We start from the raw sequence: 21,413 nt of genomic DNA on the forward strand, positions 1-21,413 counted from the left end.
CTAATCTGCACAAACCATAGCCATAATCTTATCTGCCACTAACCCTTTTGCCTATGGAATTATAAACAGGTTTGTTCAAAGAAATGCAGAATTGTTGAGGGAATTGTCTCTGACAACCAGCAGGAAGATAGCGAAGGTGGTTACTGGTATCCATTAGTGATCTGTGGGTCTGATTCAGACCCGATCGCAAGCGGGTCGGTGGCCGGGCAGTGCGCACGCGCGGAAAATCACTCGCTCCAGCGCTCGCATCCAAAAGGGGTGGCAGTCGATGTTGATTGATAGCTTGACCCGTTTGGTAGGCGCGTCGGTTGGTGGCTAGCCAAACGGAGACGCTTGCCATTTGTGGGCGGCCCCACTAATATCACGAGTGATGTCAGTGGTGAGCTTCCGGCTCTATTAGAGCCGGAAGCTCACTGGGGCTTGCGACGGACGAGACCCTACCACAAGGGTCTCGTCGCAAGCCCGATTGTCACGACCATCATCTGGCTACTCGCTAAAGCTGTGGATGGTCACCCACAGCTTAGCGAGCAGCCAGGAGGCCAAACAAAAAAAAATGCGGCCGCTCTGATTCAGGGGGTCATTCAGACCCGCTCGCGAGCAAAGGACACTCGCAAGCGGGTCGATGTTGTGCGAATGCGCATGCGCACAACGAAGGGAGCTCCGTCAAGGGCTTGCGTGAGACCCGGCGAGCGACGAGGAATACGTCGCTCGGGGTCTCGCACCAAAGGGGCGTGCTGTCGATGGTGAGTGACAGCACGTCCCCTTTGGTGGGCGTGCCGGGGGCGTGGCTGCCAGATGGAGGCGCTCCCATGGGAACGCCTACCGTCTGAAGCCGGCCCCACTGACATCAGTAATGATGTCAGTGGGCGTGATTTTGGCTCTGATAGAGCCAAAAGCACTCCAGGGCTTGCGGTCTCCGAGACCCTACCGCAGGGTCTTGTCGCCAAGCCCGATGGTCGCAATGGTCTTGACCATCGCGACCATCTTTTTGGCCGCTCGCATATGCTGTGGGTGGTCACCCACAGCTATGCGAACGGCCAGGAGGCTGCTCCATTTTCAGGGAGGAGGGCACTGATTCAGAGCGAGCGCTCTGGTCAGAGCGTTCGGCCCTCAGGCCCTAAAAGTGCAGTGGCTGTGTCCATGGCTCGGTTAGCATACCACATAGAGGGAACATGTATTGTCTCTGATGGGCCATTCTGGATGTTGCGTGTTGTTTTGCTGCGTGTAGCTGGAGAAAACATAATATATGAATTTTAGTCAAACGTCAGACTCACAAATTAGAAACAGCTAAACTAAAATTCCAGCTGTGATAGGAGAACAAAAAATAAAACCTCGCCCTGTATGTTGGGAGAAAAAATATTAATTTCTTTAAGCAAAAGAAATAACTGTATTTCCCACATTGATAATAATGGATAAATACTACATGCTTACGTCTTTACTATTTCACTTGGACATTTAGAGCTCATCAGATAGAATATAAACAAGAATAAGTCTACTTTCATTGCCGTATTTCTGTGTGATGCCTTTGGCCTTGCTAGTAATAAATGTAAAAATAAAATAGTACTTCCCATAGTAATTAAATAATTAATGACGTAACACATCTTGAAACTAAAAAAAAACACACCTATGCCATTGTTGTAGTTAGGACCTTTGGGCCTGATTCAGAGCCGCTCGTAAGCGGCCGCTCGTTCATTCCGAGCGATGTTTGCACAACTGCGCATGCGTACGGATCGTAATACGCATGCGCGAACCAGTCAGTGCGGCCGAAAATCGTTTGTTCGCTAAATAGCGAATGCCTGCCATTTTGAGTGACAGGAGGAGCCGACCGCCGGCTTCCAGACTGCTTTATCCCGACTAGGGACGAATGATAGGCGTCTAAATCTAGACGCCTGTCATTTGCCCGACGTCTGGAGACCGGCGCCCGGCATCCCGATCGAGCGGATGCCGGGCGCCGCAGCGGACAGCCGTAGTGGGGGAGGGTTAGGTTTAGGGCTCCCGGGGGGGACTTAGGGTTAGGCACTCCCCCGGGAGGTAAGGGTTAGGCTAGGAGGAGGGAGGGTTAGAATTAGGCACCCCCGGGGGGAGGTTAGGGTTAGGTACCCCCGGGGGGACTTAGGTTTAGGCAGCGGGGAAGGGGGGGGTTAGGTTTAGGCACTTAGAGGGGGGGTTAGGGTTAGGCACAGGGGGGGATGTTAGGGTTAGGCACCCCTAAGGAGGGTTAGGGTTAGGGGGGGTAGGTTAGGTTAATAAATACTTACCTTTAGGACGATCAGGATTTCCTCCATTGTCGGCCAGCCGTTGTCGGGAATTTAAACACTGGCCATGCGGCCGGCGGTAATACACATCACACCCATGCAGAGTGATCGCGTCATCACCATGTTGTGCATACCCAGCCCAGCCTTGAGTAAATTGCTAGACTCAGTGAGATCATTACTATATCAGGCTGTTTCCCTAACATTCATGAAGAGTCGGCACATTTGCTGTTAAGTAAGGCTCTGATTGATGATCTGGATGTTTTTCCAGATTTTCCTTAAAAAGCACTTCAGTCCTCAATGTTTTCCTGACTGTGGAAGCAAATATTTCAAGTGGTTTAATAGAAGGAAATTGTGAACAGACAATTGTTTATCTGGTGACATAAGTATGGTCAACGTATTTTAGCCTAAAGTATAAAATATGAAGTTGTCACACAACTGTCCCTTTTCTAAATATTGTGGCCAGGAACATATAGCAGTGCAATATATTATAATAAGAAACTTGGGTGGAAGCAGATTGAAGCAGTTAAAATTGATTCCAATGATGGGAATCTGTAAACTACCAGCTTGCCTATTTCCCCATTTTATTACATATCAGTTTATCTATAGCCCCATGCTGTAACATACCAGCCTACCTATATGCCAATGTTATAAGATACCAGCTTTCCCATATCTCCATGTTATAAGGTACCAGCTTACCTATATGCCCATGTCACAATATACCAGATTACTTATAGTATATGTCCATGTCACAATATACCAGAATACATATATGTCCATGTTATAACATACCAGTTTGCCGATTTCCCCATGTCATAAGGTACCAGCTTACCTATATCCCCATTTTATAACATAGCTGGTTACCTATTTCTCCATGTTTTAAGGTACCAGATTACCTATATGCCCATGTTATAATATACCATTTTGCCAATTTCACCATGTCATAAGGTACCAGCTTACCTATATCCCCATTTTATAACATAAACGGTTACCTATTTCTTCATGCTTTAAGGTACCAGATTACCTATATGCCCATGTTATAATATACCATCTTGCCAATTTCGCTATGTCATAAGGTACCAGTTTACCTATATCCCCATTTTATAACATAAACGGTTACCTATTTCTCCATGTTATAAGGTACCGTCTTACCTATATTCCCATGTCACAACATACCAGATTACCTATATGCCCATGTTATAACATACCATCTTGCCGATTTCCCCATGTCATAAGGTACCAGCTTACCTATATCCCCATTTTATAATATAGCTGGTTACCTATGTCTCCATGTCATAAGGTACCAGATTACCTATATCCCCATTTTATAACATGGCTGGTTACCTATTTCTCCATGTTTTAAGGTACCAGCTTACCTATATCCCCATAATAAAAGGTACTAGCTTACCTATGTCCCCATGTTCTAGGTTACCAGCTTACCTATTTCCCCATGTTTTAAGATGCCATCTTAGCCATGTTATAGGTTAACAGCTTACCTATATCCTCATGTTATAACATACCAGCTTACCGATTTCCCCATGTCATAAGGTACCAGTTTACCTATATCCCCATTTTATAACATAACTGGTTACCTATTTCTCCATGTTTATAAGGTACCAGTTTGTCTATATCTTAGCCCATTATCCCCATGTTGTAGGTTACGAGTTTACCTATTTCCCTATGTTTTAAGATGCCAGCTTACCCAAGTAATAAGTTACCGGCTTACCTATTTCCCCATGTTATTATATCTGTTTGTGTTGGTGGTGCTGTTCAGTAACACAAGTTATATTATTATATTTTTGCAGGCGCTCTCTCCTCTTTATCGGTTGGCTATGTGAAAGTGAATTGGGAGTTGTCTGGAGAACTAGCACTCGCCATCTTCTCAGCCGTCAATGCTGGTGCTCTGTTTCTAATGGACTATAGCTTCAACATCTGGATGTGTTATTCTGGGTATCTGATATTCAAAGCCTCCTATATGCTTCTCATCACTATCGCCACGTGAGTATGGCCCTTATAGACTCACGCAATATACATTTCTTTTACACCTTTTGACAACAAGTGCAGGAGGAAATGTACACAACAAATGCCTAAATTCATTGTGGGCCGGCCTACTTCTTTATGCAGAACCACTGCTGAGACTTCCATATAACATGGGATATCATGGGCTCCTGTACCTTCTAAAATCCTGCAGGAGGGACCTGTCTTATATGGCATGGTGTTGATATCTCCTAAATTCACAATGCTAACATTAGTAGCAGCAGGGCCGCAACTAGGGGGGGGCTAGAGGTGCACGTGCACCGGGTGCCGGAATGCAGGGGGTGAAAAAGGGATGACTCACAGTGGCTTGAGGGCTGGAGAGTCAGAAAACGGCCATCCAAAAATGGCCGCCGCCAAGGAGGAGACAGATGCTAGAGGTCCTTACTGGACCTCTAGTGTCTGTTACGCCAGCGCAAGTGCCGGGAGAAGATGCTGAAAGCTGCATCTTCTCCCGTGAAACCCCCTGGCAACGAGCATAAACCCCATGGCAACGAGCATGTAACCCCTGGCAATGAGCATAAACCCAATAGCAACGAGCATGATTCCCCCTGGCAACGAGCATGGAACACCCTGGCAATGAGCATAAAACCCCTGACAACAAGCAGGTAATTTAAAAGTAATTAGAAGCCTTACTGTGGGGCATAAAATGGTGTTGGGCAAATATGTAAGTGGCACTTTGGTAGTAGGTATTACAGTGTGTGGCATAATGTGTAATGGGCATTATTGTGTGTGGAATAATGTAAGTCACTATACCAGGGACGTTTGACTAGTGCACTGCTTTATGGAGGAGCAAGGACAAAATCCAGGTACGGGAAGGGAGGGGGCGCAAAATTGCTACCTTGCACTGGGTGACAGATATCCTAGTTTCGGCCCTGGTAGCAGACATACAAATATTACATTTACACAATTGGATAATCCTGCAGAATCACAAGAAACTGTATTATATTGATATAATACTATGTGCCTATAATGAAATATTCCACTACCACAATAAAAGAGGCAGGATGGGGGTGTGATGACTTCACCATTAAGGGTCACCACATGAGGCTGCAAATCGTGGCATTTTGCAGTGACAGGTGGTCCATGATGATGTGAATTGCGTCATCAGACCTAGCCTACCCCCGCCCCACTTTATTTCCTATTTCACTATTGCCTCCAAGATCACCAGAAGAGCTTGAAAAGTATAAGAAGTACTCATGTTTTTGTTGTTGTTGTTGTTTAACTGCAACTTATTTTTAAAGTTATAAAAAGATGAGTCCCACAGTATCCCTCCAACTCTACCACTTTGAGTTATCGCAAGAATGCCAGATGACTAATATTTTTTCTTTTATATTGAAGCCTGAGGTGCATGCTTCAAAATTACCCAGTGCAGTGCAAAAACTGTGTTGGGTGCTTAGGATCCTCACCAAAAGGAGAAGGGTCCCATTCTTCCAATACCCACAGAGCCATTAGGATCCTTGAGTGAAAAGAGAATCTTTAGATCTTCTTTTGCCACAGCTAGATGGGACCAACCCTGGAACCAAAAAGTCAGTTAGGAGGCAAGTGTCTTCCAGCTCACCTTTCTTGCAAGGCTAGGGTGTGCCCTTATCTCCCCAAGGTTGACCAAAGCTTCACCCTAGGGACCAGAAACTTCAGCTCTTTCCATGAAGAGAACCTCTGAAAACTTGTGGAGTGGATGGCCCATAAGGGTCACACCCAAAGCCCCTACCAAAACGTCAACACACACACAACAAAAAAAGTAAAAAACAATTGGCTGATGCCTGATGCTTTGTGTAGAAAATGTGTTTAGCCTGTAGGGAAATCTTACCTCTCCAAGTGCACGTTTCTTCTCCCCTTATCGGGTTATCCACAAACAGCATTGTTATGGAGATCTGTGGACAGGCTGAAGCACTTGTGTAAGCAAGAGAATGCACACAGTAAATATTTGTATTAGTACTATAGAGTAGCATGTGAACATTGTTTGGTCGCTCAAACAATGGAAAGCTTCCAAGGCCATTGTTTGGTTTGCAGATTAAATTAATTCACAGTTCAATTGCAAACACCAAGACAATTTGGTGTGATGGTACAAGAGTCTGTGTTTTCTTCCATTTAGGATAAAGTAGTGAGCTTCCAGCTACAAAATAAATAAAAAAATGATCGACTTTTGAAAGTAGCAGTGGAAGTCTTTACAAAGAGACATATAGAACACTGATAAGAAACATTCAAGTAATGAAGTATGGTGAGTAGAATGGTGCATTATTCATAGACTTTAGTGCTAAAGCAGCTTCAGACAGTGCTATATGCATCACACTCCATTGTTAATCAAAAGAAGAGAGACTGAGAGAGAGAGAGAGACCGAGAGAGAGAGAGACCGAGAGACCGAGAGAGAGACCGACCGAGAGAGAGACCGACCGACAGATAAACCGACCGATAGAGAGAGACCGACCGAGAGACCGAGACCAGCCCTGCTCAGCACTGGGTGGGGACAGGGTCAGTTCTAGACAGTGAGGTGAGGTAGGCGAGGCAGAGCCTTTCCTGTCATACTTAGGTATACTTTTACTATAAAAATGATAAGAAAATTTTCACGAAAATTATTATTTTATAAATATCTTCTTTGTAGTATTCTTTTTTTTTTTTTTTTATTTCTTTTATTCATCAGAGCAATAATATAACAAAAGTACAACAAAAAATAATGGTAAATAAATAATAAATAGAACAAAGGCCCATTAAGGGCAATCATATACATATAGTACAGAATAAATACATAAAAGTATTTTCTTCACAAAATAGAACCAGAATAAAAAATATATTCCTTAAAGTAATCTAGACACGGCTGGCACGCCCCTCAAAAAAAAAAATCCAATAAAAGTAAACCAGGAAATAGAGATCCAAACAGAAACAGGTTCCCTCTTAACCTGTTCTTTGTATTATTCTAATTCTAATAATTTTTATAGTCAAAACTTTGGAGTAAAAAGTGTATGGCAGGTGAGGCACTGCCTCCCCTGTCTACCTTTTCTGCGCATCCCTGAACAAAACACACCAAATCTCCAGCACTATATACTGCTGCACCTTTGTATAATGCCCATATGTATCTGTAAATCTGGCTCTGATACTAGCCAGTGCCTCCCCAGCCATTTACCACACCGCACGTCACTGGTTCTAGACCTTGTGGAGATTAGGGCGAACGTTTCATTTATAGCACCCCCCTCTCCTGCCCCCCAAAAAACGAAAGAAAAAAAAAAGACCTATTTTCGGCATGTGGCTGCGCTCCCAAAAATGGGGAGTAGTTTCAATGCTCTAGGGATATGTCCTACGGAGAGGTAGAGGGTGACAGGGAGAAGGTGGCAGGGAGAGGCAATAAGTGACAGCAGAAGGCAGAGGGTGACATAGAGAAGGTGGCAGGGAGGGGCAATGGGTGACAGCAGATGGTGGGATAAGGTGGCAGGGAGAAACAATGGGTGACAGGTGAGAGGCAGACAGGGAGGGGCAGTGGATTATTGGGAAGTCAGTGGGTGACAGGAAGATGCAGAGGGTGACAGGGAGAGGCAATGGGTGACAGAGGAAAGTAGAGGGTGACGGCGGAAGGCAATGGATGACCAGGTAAGGCAGAGGGTGGCAGAAAGAATGTAGCCGGGAGAGGCAATGGGTGATAGGACAGAGGCAGACAGGGAGAAGCAGTTCGGTGACTGGGTAGTCAGTGGGTGACAGGGAGATGCAGCGGGTGACAGGGAGATACAGGGGGTGACAGGGAGTTGCAGGGGGTGACAGGGAGAGACAGTGGGTGACTGGGTAGTCAGTGGGTGACAGGGAGAGGCAAGGGGTGACAGGGAGTTGCAGGGGGTGACAGGGAGAGACAGTGGGTGACTGGGTAGTCAGTGGGTGACAGGGAGAGGCAGTGGGTGACAGGGAGAGGCAGGGGGTGACACGGAGAGATAGTGGGTGACTGGGTAGTCAGTGCGTGACTGGGTAGTCAGTGGGTGACTGGGTAGTCAGTCGGTGACAGGGAGAGGCAGGGGGTGACAGTGAGATGCAGGGGGTGACAGGGAGAGGCAGTGGGTGACTGGGTAGTCAGTGGGTGATAGGTAGAGGCAGTGGGTGACAGGGAGATGCAGGGGGTGACAGGGAGAGGCAGTGAGTGACTGGGTAGTCAGTGGGTGATAGGGAGAGGCAGTGGGTGACAGGGAGATGCAGGGGGTGACAGGGAGATGCAGGAGGCGACAGGGAGATGCAGGGGGTGACAGGGAGAGGCAGTGGGTGACTGGGTAGTCAGTGTGTGATAGTGAGAGGCAGTGGGTGACAGGGAGATGCAGGGGGTGACAGGGAGAGGCAGTGGGTGACTGGGTAGTCAGTGGGTGACAGAGAGAGGCAGGGGGTGACTGGGTAGTCAGTGGGTGACTGGGTAGTCAGTGGGTGACTGGGAGAGGCAGGGGGTGACAGGGAGATGCAGGGGGTGACAGGGAGAGGCAGTGGGTGACTGGGTAGTCAGTGGGTGACAGGGAGAGGCAGTGGGTGACAGGGAGATGCAGGGGGAGACAGGGAGAAGCAGTGGGTGACTGGGTAGTCAGTGGATGACAGGGAGATGCAGGGGGTGGCAGCTAGAAATAGAAAATAACCTTATTTCTTCAGGATATGCCACACAATGTTGCCCCAAACTCACCATTTTTCATAAAGAGATGGGGTTGTAACATCTAATGTATTTTATTTTAAAAAGAAATACTTTATTTTTTGTATTGTGTTTTAACTTGTTAATATTTTCCATGAATAGATGCTTACTGTACTTTAATTCTTATACTCCAAGTGTTCCCCACTGCAGTCCTCCTCATGCAGGTGTATCAGGCTTTCAGCTCCTTGTCCCATGTAAAGGGGGGCGGAGCTTTAGTGACTCACTGGCTTTGAAGCCAAGGAAAGGACCTGTGCTGCTGCCTGGCTCCCTGTTTATGCAGCACTGCCTGGGCAGCTTCAGTGACACTCTGTGGTTTTCAGCACTGGCAGTTTCAGTGACATTCTTGCCGCTAAGGTGGCAGGGCCACAGCAGTTTATACACCATCCGAGGTCAGCACTGCATCAATAACAGCCTTAGGGGTCTATTTACTAAGCCTTGGATGGAGATAAAGTACCAGCCAATCAGCTCCTAACTGCCATGTCACAGGCTGTGTTTGAAACATGACAGTTAGGTGCTGATTGGCTAGTGCTTTATCTCCATCCACTTTATCTCCACCCAAGGCTTAGTAAATAGGGCCTGATTCAGAGCCGGACGCTATTTGCGCTCACTCGTTCAGAAAATAGGGGTGGTTATTCAGATGAACCGTTCATTCTTTGCGGTCTGTTCACGCCTCTAGGTCTGAACGAGCGAACAAAACTTGTGGTCGTTTTTTGGAAAACTACGCCCCCTGGCCGCTCGCATCCTACGTCATGTCCGCTATTTATTAGATTAATCGAGTACATCGACCAGCGTATGAACTGCTCGCTATTCTTGTGGTTGGTTTTTCCTACCGCAATCATGCGAGCAGTTCTGACTATAAAATAACCCAGTGAATTGGTCAATGACGCTGCTGTATTAATTATGCACACCCATAAAACGCCCGTTTTGACCTTTAAGCACGCCTGCGTTCGGATCTCCACTCCCCGTTTTCAAGCACCTTCCCCTGTTACCACCCACATACGCCTCCTCCTGTCACTCAAAATAGCAGGCATTTGCTATTTAGCGAACAAACGATTTTCGGCCGCACTGACTGGTTCGCGCATGCGTATTACAAACCGTACGCATGCGCAGTTGTGCAAACATCGCTCGGAACAAACGAGCGGCCGCTTATGAGCGGCTATGAATCAGGCCCATAGTCCCCATAGTTAGACGCCTTCAGCTGCTTCTGCTTGTATAACAGCCGCTGGGCATATGATGTAGCATGCAGTAGCATCCAGCTGACGGCCCCAAACTGTAAAAGTGTAGTGGCCTGGGGGGCATATGGCACCCTGCTCCCCGGCCTAGTCTGTCCCTGGCTATCAGATTAGAAGGCATCGATGGGGTGACTGCCCTGCTTGTCTGTCCATAGAACCTCCACTGTGTGGGGGTGGTCCTCTACTGCCATTGTTGGCCCGGTCCCACAGAAAAGCCCAGGCCCAGGTAATCAGTTTCCACCCCACCCCCATCTCTAAACCTCTGATTGGAACACATGAAGTCAATTAGTTTCACTCTTTTTTTCTGGAATATTCCAATTTGTGAACTAGCTCCAGTCACTAAGACGTTGCTTGTGGTGTCCCCTCAATGCTCTAGGACCATTACTGTCTTGATATTTATAAATGGCATACTAACAGTCTGTAAATCACCTTGTGTCTGTCTTGTATGGCCAAAGCCCTTATTTCTTAAATAACCTCACTGTGCTACAGAAACAAGACAAATCAATGTGATCTGCATTCCTTTACATCTGATCTACACTCGGTAAGCGGCCAGCAACTCAGTGTGACTGTGGAGACCAGGAATCGCTCTAATAGGCTGTGACACAATTAGGGGGGGACTGACCCGCTCATCGCATGATGGACCCACTCATCGGGTTTACTCCATGCCTAAGCTATAGAAATTCTGTACGTCGGAGAGTTTCAGGGGCTATACAGTGATTTCCAGCACTAAGGGGTAAATTTACTAAGCTCTAATTAATTCAAATGCGGCTAAGTCGCACGTTATAAGCATATTCGCAATATTTACTAAACACTAAAATCGGCCGAATTTGTCCCAATCTAAAGGAAAAATTGGTCGAGAACACCTGAAACTCGGACGGTAACATGTTTTCGGACAAATAGACTATCAATCCAACTCGGCAGTCTTTTGCCATAGACATGAATAGGACTTGGAAATTTACTAAGGATTCAAATTTGTCATCGCGGCCGAAATATAGTGCAAATCGGCCGCAAAAGATGCTAAAACGAACCCAGATAGAAATCTGAAATAAAACACCTTTTTCAATTCGAGTTTTACATCTGATCATACTTAACCATCACTGACAACTCAAATCTGTGGCCACTGAAAGGGGTTAAGCACATGCATACACTTCTCTCCTGTTACAAAGAGAAACAAAGCATGGCAGAGTTTTCTGTGCTGGATGGACATCTTGTGGGGGCTGAGAGATACCTGAGGCTCTGCCACCAGGCTGGAAGAAACGAGAGTCATGAAACTGAGCATGGTAAGCAATGGCCGATCGCGAAGTCATACATGCCGTGTCGTGACTCTTTTTGTGCGACTTTTACCTTCACATGCATAATAGGTAGCACAAGCAGCTTCTGCTGATTAAAAGGATATGCAGCATGCCTATGTTCTGTGAGCGACACAGACCATAGGCAAACTGCATATAATTTTAGTCAGCAGAAGCTACTTGTGCTACTTATTACGCATTTGAAGGTAAAAGTCGCACATAAAAGACGCTCGGCGCTACCGAGTCACACGGAGCTCCTGCATTATTTGTAGCGTAACTTATAGCGCATGGAGGATAGATGTATGTGGACACATCTGTAAGTACTTTTAACTTAACAACGTAAGAGCTTTTAACTTAACAACAAAACATTACATTACACAATAGCAAACTAACACCATACATTAATGTGTGCCACCCACACGTATGACACTTTAAACCAATCACGTACGGTCTCTTTCGGAACTTACAAAATTGTCCGAGTTAGAGTGATTGTGTTGTGATAGTGAGTTAGAGTGATTGTGTAGTGATAGTGAGTTAGAGTGATTGTGTAGTAATAGTGAGTTAGAGTGATTGTGTAGTGATAGTGAGTTAGAGTGATTGTGTAGTAATAGTGAGTTAGAGTGATTGTGTAGTGATAGTGAGTTAGAGTGATTGACACAATACGAACGGATGCAATATCCTGCCATGTTCGGCAAAGATTATCAAAATCGAACGCAAAATGCAAATGAAAGTTACGAAAGGTTACGAATGAATACACCATTGATCAACACGAATGACAACAATTCGGCAGCTTAGTAAATTCAGTAACCTGATTGATCTCATAGAATAGAAATTGGCACTCTAGTAAATGTACCCCTAATTCTCAGCACTTTCACTATCTGGAAATTGTAGAAAGAAAGGGCTGATTGAGACCCAGCATTAGATATCACAATCAGTGTACGAAGCAGTGTGTCTGTTATTACACAGACACACCTATGTGCAGTGCTGGAGCAGAAACATTGTGGAGTTCATTCAGACCCGCTCGCAAGATGAGATCGCTCACTGGCAAGAAGGGGCCAGATATTTAAATGAAGCGCTCACACTGCCTCACGTAATGACGCCCACTATGTTTTAGCGAGCTACGGCAAAGTGCGCTCGCAAATGTCTGAAGACACCCCCTTGCCACTCGCAACACACGTCATCTCCGGGAAATGAAGGTTTAAACGGGACCATCGAGAGCCATCTGAGCTGCTCGCAGCCCTTGGGGTTGCCTTAACCTGCCGCAAGCACAGCGATCAGCGCTGGCTGAAATACATGCAGGTGACGTGTACAATGACGCTACTTTGCTAATTATGCACGCCCTTTAAACGCCGTTTTGGTGGGCAGACACGCCTGCGTTCGCACATCCACTCCCTCGTTTACAAGCACCTTCCCCTGTTAGCACCCAGAAACGGCACTATCTGTCACTCAAAGTAGCGACCTGATAGTGGCTTATGAGCAACCAAAATCAGATCGCAACGAATGGCTTGTGCACGCACACTGCAAATTATACACATGCGCAGATGGGAGAAAATCGCCTAGAGCGAGCGATAGTGCCTTAGCGAGAGGGTCTGAATCAGGTCCTGTGTCTTAAAAGCTGGGTAGACGCTGTACCGATGGATCCGCTGACACAGTGGCCGATCAGGTAAGCTACTGTATACAGACTTACCGATCGGCTCCTCATTGTGTGTTCCCTGACATCACTACTGGGTGTGGGCATTTGAATTTTCCCACCCAGTTGAGCTGTCACTCACTACCGTGTCCCTGCAGCAAGTGTACGGGCGCTCGGCTGATCATGCGTACACACAGCCAGATGCGCCGATATATCTGCAGACATATTAGCCATCTGCTTTGCTGCACAGCCGATGCAATATGTATGTGAGCGGCGTCGTTCACAGACATATTGGGCGTTCGCACACGCCAAAGCGTTCGATTTACTGGGTCGTAATAACACCCAGTGTGTACCCAGCTTTAGCAAAATATGACTGCATTATCTATTTGTAGCTTTACACTGTGGCACCCTTTTGTAATGATAATAAATATAGTGAGGCTATTAGTATGTAAATGGGGCAAGGCTGAGGCTATTAGCATGCAAATATAAAAACACCCAGATCTTACTTTATATCACACTGTAAATACTTGAGGTGTTAATCTGCATGCTTCAGCTGGCATCAGAGTACATGCTATTAGACAGACACACAGGGGTATATTTACTAAAGGTTAATTTTAATCGATTTAACCCCATAAACACTATATAGATGTTAATTGATATTTTTCCAAATTTAAATTAATCAAAATTGATTAAAATCGATCTCTAGTAAATATACCCCACGGAGTGAGATACAGACCACTCTTCAGCTCACTGTATGATACACTAAGCTGATGAGTGGAATCGATACATCTACTATGTGCACAATTGTGTCAATTAGTACTGCTTGACACTGTTTGAATAAGAGGGAATTAACATTATTTACATCCCTATGGCAACATATCATCATTGGAAATGCTGTGATATATATTGTCACCTGATCCACTGCAATTGATTAGCAATTGATTAATATTCATGTTCTGTTTTAATCAGAATCCTATGATTGCTATAAACAATTAAAGTATATTTCTCAGGACCTATAAAACGCACTGTGTAATAAAGGTATTATCCCTATGAACGGTGATAAGACCAGTGCTTACTGGCCAATATTCTTGAGTCACTAATAATGGTGGATTCATTACTAGATTATATCTGGATATTTAAATCCAATTAATAAATGTGACACAAGTACCCCTTTCATACATAGCTTATATACCCGGGCTTTTACCGATGCACGTGTGTTAAAGGGGCCAAACCGGGTCGGAGTGCCGGGTCAACAACCCTGCTCTGTACCAGGGTCGGGAACTGAGACCCGGGTAATTCACGGGTTGATAGACATTTCCTGGGTTGTCAGTCTGAAAGGGGTATAGGAGAGAGAGATATACATTTCTTTTTATGATCCCAATTACTCCAGTGTCCAAAGGAATTTAATAGAGGAGTTTAATAATCCTAAGTACTCCTGTGTCTTTGTGAATCCAAACTTAAGAATCTGAACCCTAATGTAGGGGAAAACCATCTGTATAATTCTAGTTCTCTGTGAATATTCCATCACTACTCAGAGGAATCCACTGGAAACAGGGATCAGAACACTGAATATTAAATACCACACTGAACTAATTTTCATCGTTTTGGGCAGAAACTGAACGATTTTTTGGACGACTGCACGTCGTCCAAAAAATCGTTGCGTGTGTACGCACCTTTAGTGGATGGGCACCAAGGTGTATTACACCTAATTTACTGATTAGGACAAACTACTTATATGACTGGCTCCATATCTTTCATATGGTTATAACATCCTGGAATTCAAAATGTATTCCAACTGGCCCTGCTGTATAGAAACAATTCCTGTTTAACGTCTACATGAACAAACGTATTGCATCAGTGGCGCTTATCACCTAACCTCTACCTCCAGAGGCCGGCTAATGGTTCCTAACTTTAGTAAGGGAACCCGGACTTTCTGTCATTTTTTTTTTTTTACCATTTTGCACTTTGTGTTGTTTTAGCACAGTCGGCCTGATTCAGAGCCGGACGCTTTGACAGAGCGCTCGCTCTGCATCAGGGCCGGGCATTTTTTTTTTCAGAACGGCCTCCTGGCCACTCGCATAGCTGTGGGTGACCACCCACAGCTATAGCGAGCGGCCATGATGATGGTCGCGATGGTTAAGACCATCGCGACCATCGGGCTTGTGATGAGACCCTTGTGGTAGGGTCTCGTTGCCGCAAGCCCCAGAGAGCTTTCGTCTGTAACAGAGCCGAAAGCTCTCCCACTGACATCACTTGTGATGTCAGTGGGGCCGGTCCCAGACGGTAGGCGTTCCCATGGGAACGCCTCCGTCTGGGCAGCCATGCCCCCGGCCCGCCCACCAAAGGGGGCGTGCTGTCACTCAACAGCGACAGCACGCCCTCTTCGGTACGAGACCCGGAGTGACGGATTGCCCGTCGCTATCCGGGTCTAGCGCAGGCGCACGATGGAGCCGGCTCCATCGTGCGCATGCGCACTGGCCTACCATCGACCCGGTTGCGAGCGCACAGCGCTTGCGACCAGGTCTGAATCAGGCCCAGAATGCAAAGTTGCCATAATTTGACCCCAGCACAAACTACCAGCCCCATCTTTATTATTAGCACACTCTACATGCACTAAGCCTCTTCCCATAGATTAGAACAGTGCAGTGCCCTGAAGTATCCTTTCTCTGGTTGCTAGTGCAAATTAGAGACTCAAATCTCTGGCGACTAGTAGAGGTAGTTCAATAAGCTCCTATAGCCAGGAATTATGGAAGCAGCGGTCTCCCCTTCAACCTGGCCTGACATCCAATGTGTTCATCTTATACCCCTTTTCCACCTAAATTCCGGGTCTGACCCGGAGTTGGAACAAAGTTCCTATCCGGATCAGACCCGGAATTTTGCCGGCGCTGACTCGGGATATTCCCGAGTCAGCGCCGCTCACACCGCAGTCGGGTTTGCATAGACCCGGCTATTGCGGAGTGAAAGTGGACGCTTGGAGATGACGTCATCTCCAAGCGCCACTGAAGCCGGACCAATCGGCCGGCTAGCAGCGCACTCCAGGTCTTCGTGACCCGGAGTGCGCTGTTCCCATAGCAGGGTTTCACGGGCTACGCCCGTGTTAAACCCTGCTAGTTACCTGGGTTGGATTGCCGGGTCACTCGACCCGGCGATCCAACCCTCTGCCCTTTTACACCAGGGAGCTGCCCGGGTTAACCCTTCAAAAACCCGGGTTTTAGCTCCGGTCTAAAAGGGGTATAAGTGTGTGTAGTACACTACTTTATCCTCAATTTACAACATACACTATACATTTCGGAGCACCACATATTGTTCTAAAGATATTTTTTGGTTATTGAAACCTATGTATAGACAGGGGAATTACAGAACAGAAGTTTGTCTGATAATGAAATTGCCCCTTTTTCAAAGGCCATAATAGCCAATTACAGCTATAATGACAAATGCATCCAATACAGCCCTGATCAATTGCAGAATATTACTGTCTCTTGGTTTCCTATCTCATCACAACCACAATGTAAGTTGATTGAAGAAAGCAGAAATAAATGGTTTATCTTGTTTAAATACATATGGTTCATATCAACATTATGATGTGGCTTCTTGGTTGAATGTGGATGTAGGGTTAATTTAGATTATTTGAAACATATTTTTCCATACCAATAACATTACTTTCCTTTTGTCCTTCAGTGGTTATTAAACTTTGTGACAAAGTGGTTAACATTGCTGTCCCCAAGTGCTGGGGGAATGGCTTCTATTCCAGCTAGGTCACTATCTGTGTGGTGTTTATATGTTCTCATGCTTGTTTACTTTCCACAATCCAAAAACATACTAATAGCTTTATATTAGGGCCCGAGTCCAGGGGTGCCCACACCGCACCCATTTCTTCAATACTCACCTCTCCTGAGTCACCTGTCGGCGGCAGCAACGCTTCCCAAATCACCGGGGAAATAGCACAGCAGCCATTCTCCTGGTATTTTGCGCACGCACAGTTGCGACATCACTGGGAAAATGTCTGCCATGCCTTTTCCCCGGAGACCTGCGCATGCGCAGTAGACTCTGTTGCTCCTAGTGCTCAGAGTCTACAGCCCATGCGACTAGAGAGGAGGGGGCCCGGATGGAGACTGCACACGGGCCCCCTCCTCTCTTAATATGTCCCTGGGAAGAGATGATAGTGTAAGCGAGGGAAAGAAAAGCACATGAGGGAAGAGGGCCCTGCTTGTGAAAGCTTACATTCTAAAGGGATTTGCAGACAGACAAGGGTGACACAGATTGGAGGGGGGGTGGGGGGGGGGACAGTGATCAAGGAGAATGGAGCAGTGGTTTGAGCTGGTTATACACTTTTTTGATTGCATGCTGATCAGGTAAAACTTTCCCGATCAGCCGTGCAGTCTGTCCCCAGTGTGACCCCGTCAGCCGAGTACACACTGTGCAGACATAGCACAGCATATATGGGCTTCTATGGGATCGGGAGGTCGACCCGATAAATATTAAACAGTAATATATAAGATGTGACTTCCCGATCGCAACCGTTGCAGGAGCGTTAAAAGCCATTTATCAGCTAACGCTCCTGCATCGGGACAGCGTACAAACCTATACAATCCAACGGCCGTTCTCTCGATATTGGATGAACGGCCCGATGATTATAAAGGTGTATACCCAGCTTTAGGGTGAGAGTAATGTTCTATAAAAAAAAGTTGTAAATCCGTTAGAAGTATCTGTATTCTTTCATTAACATCATCTAGAATGGGACCTTATCATCATCTAATTTTAAGTAAAATATGATTGGTTTATGTATTTTTTAATGAAAATATATTGATCCAAGATTCACTGTAATTAAAAATATGTATGCATATCTCTAATTATCTGGTGGTCCCCAATAATTAAATATCCATCTCACTGTGAGCAGCAGCGGTTATACAAGATTTCCAGAGCAATTCACCCTTGTTCGAATATCACAAGCGGGGAAAATTTTCGAAGCTTGACTGCGGGAACTTCCACCATCTTCATATGGCACTTGTTCCAGGACCGCAGCTCCTTCCTATAGATTGGCTCCTTCGCCAGAAGTCACGTATGCATGAACGGATGTTCACGCATGCGCAGTAGCACTGCCGAACCAACTGTCCCCGCTATTCTGGTACTGAGCGGGCTGCATTGTCCTGCGGTGAGGGGAAATCACCCTTACTGCTGCTCTGCATTGCAGAGCGCCAGGTGAATAAATGTCATGCACATCTCTTTGCTATGCGGGAAGAGCCGGGGGCAGCCCAGCATCTTTGGGAGTGCTGGGCTTTCCCTCAGAGTGATGAAAATGGGGCGTGAGTGCCTTCAACGTGCAGGGGTCCCTATACTGACCTTAAGAATGGTGGGAGGTATACATTCCCCTCACCCCCAGGTCTTGGTGTTGCCTGACTCCAGCATAATACATTATCACTGAGTAAGAGGTTCCCATCTCTGTCAAATTGAAGCAAATCTGTAACCAGGAATTGTTCAGAGAATATGCAGCAATGATTAACAGTACACTTCGGTTAGTTAGGAGCTGCTAACTCAGGCACCACTAGTTACTATATTATGTACTTTTTCCCCACAAAAAACAGCAGTAATGCAGGGTGTTTTCAATATAGAGTTGGAGAAATACAGTTTGTGTTGGTTATGTGGTTTAATCGGGTGTGGTATAAAAGGTCGATAGTCAGAAGGTCAACCAGGTCATTAGGTTGACCATCATTGTGTAGACATGTATTTAGGTCGACAGGGTTAAATGGCCGACACAATCAAATGTTATTTAACATGTCGACACATACATTTTGACACTTTTTTTGTTATTTTAGCCTCACCCTAAACCTAAAGGTGCATACACATGTAACGATTTTTTAAAACTATTTAACTATAACAACGTCGTTATCGTTCAATCGTTGAAATAATCGTTCAGTTTCTGAGTTATAAAGATGAACTATTATCGTTCATGCGCATTTCCGTTTGTAGTTCATTCTGACTGAACAACTGAACGATTTTCATTAAGGGAAGTTACAAAAATCATTTGTAGTTCAAAAAATCGTTTATTACACTTTAAAAAAATCTGACATAAAATCGTTGGTAACAAAATCGTTGTGTGTGTATGCAGCTTAACCCTAAAATTCAAGAAAAAAAACAACGTGTTGACATTTCGGGTATATTTACTAAAGTGAGAGTATTTAGATTTTAGCTATTATCTTCTAGAAGGTGCTAGTTAAATGTTAAGTAGAATCTGATTGGTTGCTATGGGCAACACCTCTACTTCTAAAAACTCTCCCTTTAGTAAATTTACCCCTTAGCGTCAACATGTTAAATGTCGACTTTTTGACCATTTACACTGTTGACCTAAATACATGTCTACACAATGATGGTCAACCTAATGATCCTGTCGACCTTTTTACTGTGAACATTCATGAAGTGTCGACATTCTGTATGGCAACCTTTCTTTATTGACGACTAATAAATCGGTATCCGGTTTAATCAGTGTATTAGGATTCAGATGATGAGCACATCACATTTTCTGCCAAACTAATTCGGCAATGTGATACTTTCTCTAATCAGTGTATTTCAGAGTATTGAGTGTCCTTATTTTAATGAGGGTTTGTGTATATTTTATAAATGTACATAAAGCACTGATATCTGTGTATCAAACTTACCATATAGGTTCCAGATTGCTGTTAACCTGAGTATTGAACGCTACGCTTTGATGTTCGGCATGAATACTTTTGTTGCACTGGTTCTTCAGACCATACTGACCATCATCGTAGTGGACAGCCGAGGCCTAGGCTTGGACATTGTGACTCAGGTAATAACAATACTGCTTTATACAGCTATTTATATAGCTATTAAATTCAGCAAATGAACAGTAATTGTGTATTACTGTTCAGTTTAAGTCTTAGCCCTGCAGATGTTGTGTTAACATATTTTTTTCTCTTAGTTTGACCTTCTGAGCAGCTGATTGGTAAGCTATACCCACTTACCAATCTGCCACTTGATATATCTGGCAACTTGGTGGGCATTTATATTTGCCTAACCAGTTGTGATATCAGTGTCGGTGGATCACCGGGACACACATGCAGATGCACAGATATATCTTTCAGGCGTATCGGCATCAGCTGTGCTGCTGCACCAACCTGATATGTCTGTGAATGAGGTGCACACACCCACCAATGCACTTGTGATATATCATTTGTCAAACAAGTGTGTATCCACCATTAGGAAATAGACATAATTTACATAAGAGATACTGGCTTTCCTGCTGTTTAAGAACTACACATCCCAGCAACTGTACAAGACACAAACTTTTTTTTTTTTTAATCAGCAACTTGTAAAGGAAATCACATAATTTAATCTGACACTGAAAATCCACTACAGCATTGAAAAGGTTCTAATCTAAGTATTGAACACTGAGCCCCAAGTAATCCACATAGAATTTTACATTAGCTATAAAGAATTGTACAAGAGGAATAATCACTGAAGTAATATATCCATTTCTTTCCTCAGTTTTTGGTCTATGGAAGTTACTATGCAGTCATTGCAGGGATTTTCTTTGGGAGGAGCCTGTTTATCCTAATATCACTACGTTGCAAGCGGCAGGAGAACTACCAGGACAGAGACATAAAGGAGGAGACTCACCTTTAGTGACAATTGGCACCATTGCAAAGATTGCGGAGGATAACAAGACAATATATATTTATTAAGTGGAAATGTCTGATCTTGTGATTCATGCACTCTATATATTACACACAATGCAATGGATATCAGATAAAGCCATAATATGATTCCTGGAAGATGGAAATAGTGACACCAAACTGGCTTTTTCATCAATGGACCTTTTTTCTGTTACTCTGTGCAATTTACAAACGGTTTTGGTACTCTGCACTCTTCAGACCAGGCATAGCTGGTACAATTTTGGTACTCTGCACTCTTCAGACCAGGCATAGCTGGTACAATTTTGGTACTCTGCACTCTTCAGACCAGGCATAGCTGGTACAATTTTGGTACTCTGCACTCTTCAGACCAGGCATAGCTGGTACAATTTTGGTACTCTGCACTCTTCAGACCAGGCATAGCTGGTACAATTTTGGTACTCTGCACTCTTCAGACAAGGCATAGCTGGTACAATTTTGGTACTCCGCACTCGTCAGACCAGGCATAGCTGGTATAACAATACGTTCTTCATGTCAACTCACATGATAAGACTACCCCCTAAATTATACCACATATAGGGCATATGGCTAGATATGCAGCCTAAAAAACATAATTCCCTTCACTCTCCAGGTCTCCATGGTGGATTTTCAATGATCTGTATAGATGTCTCTGAGGAAGCTAGGG

The 21,413-nt window shown here is 45.0% G+C and overlaps 1 protein-coding gene across 1 annotated transcript in view; it reads left to right on the forward strand.

The window, feature by feature from the left end:
• The window catches only part of SLC19A3 (solute carrier family 19 member 3), a 30,868-nt gene extending 10,148 nt beyond the window's left edge, over positions 1–20,720 (forward strand). Inside the window, exons 3-5 of the mRNA XM_088466825.1 lie at positions 4,058–4,250; positions 19,743–19,884; positions 20,583–20,720. Of these exons, the coding sequence (XP_088322951.1) occupies positions 4,058–4,250; positions 19,743–19,884; positions 20,583–20,720 (473 nt within the window). The remainder of the gene's footprint in view (positions 1–4,057; positions 4,251–19,742; positions 19,885–20,582) is intronic.
• Positions 20,721–21,413: the final 693 nt, after the last annotated feature.

Source organism: Taudactylus pleione, unplaced genomic scaffold (genome assembly GCF_031769625.1).
Source record: "Taudactylus pleione unplaced genomic scaffold, aTauple2 ptg000066l, whole genome shotgun sequence".
NCBI lineage: Eukaryota > Metazoa > Chordata > Amphibia > Anura > Myobatrachidae > Taudactylus > Taudactylus pleione.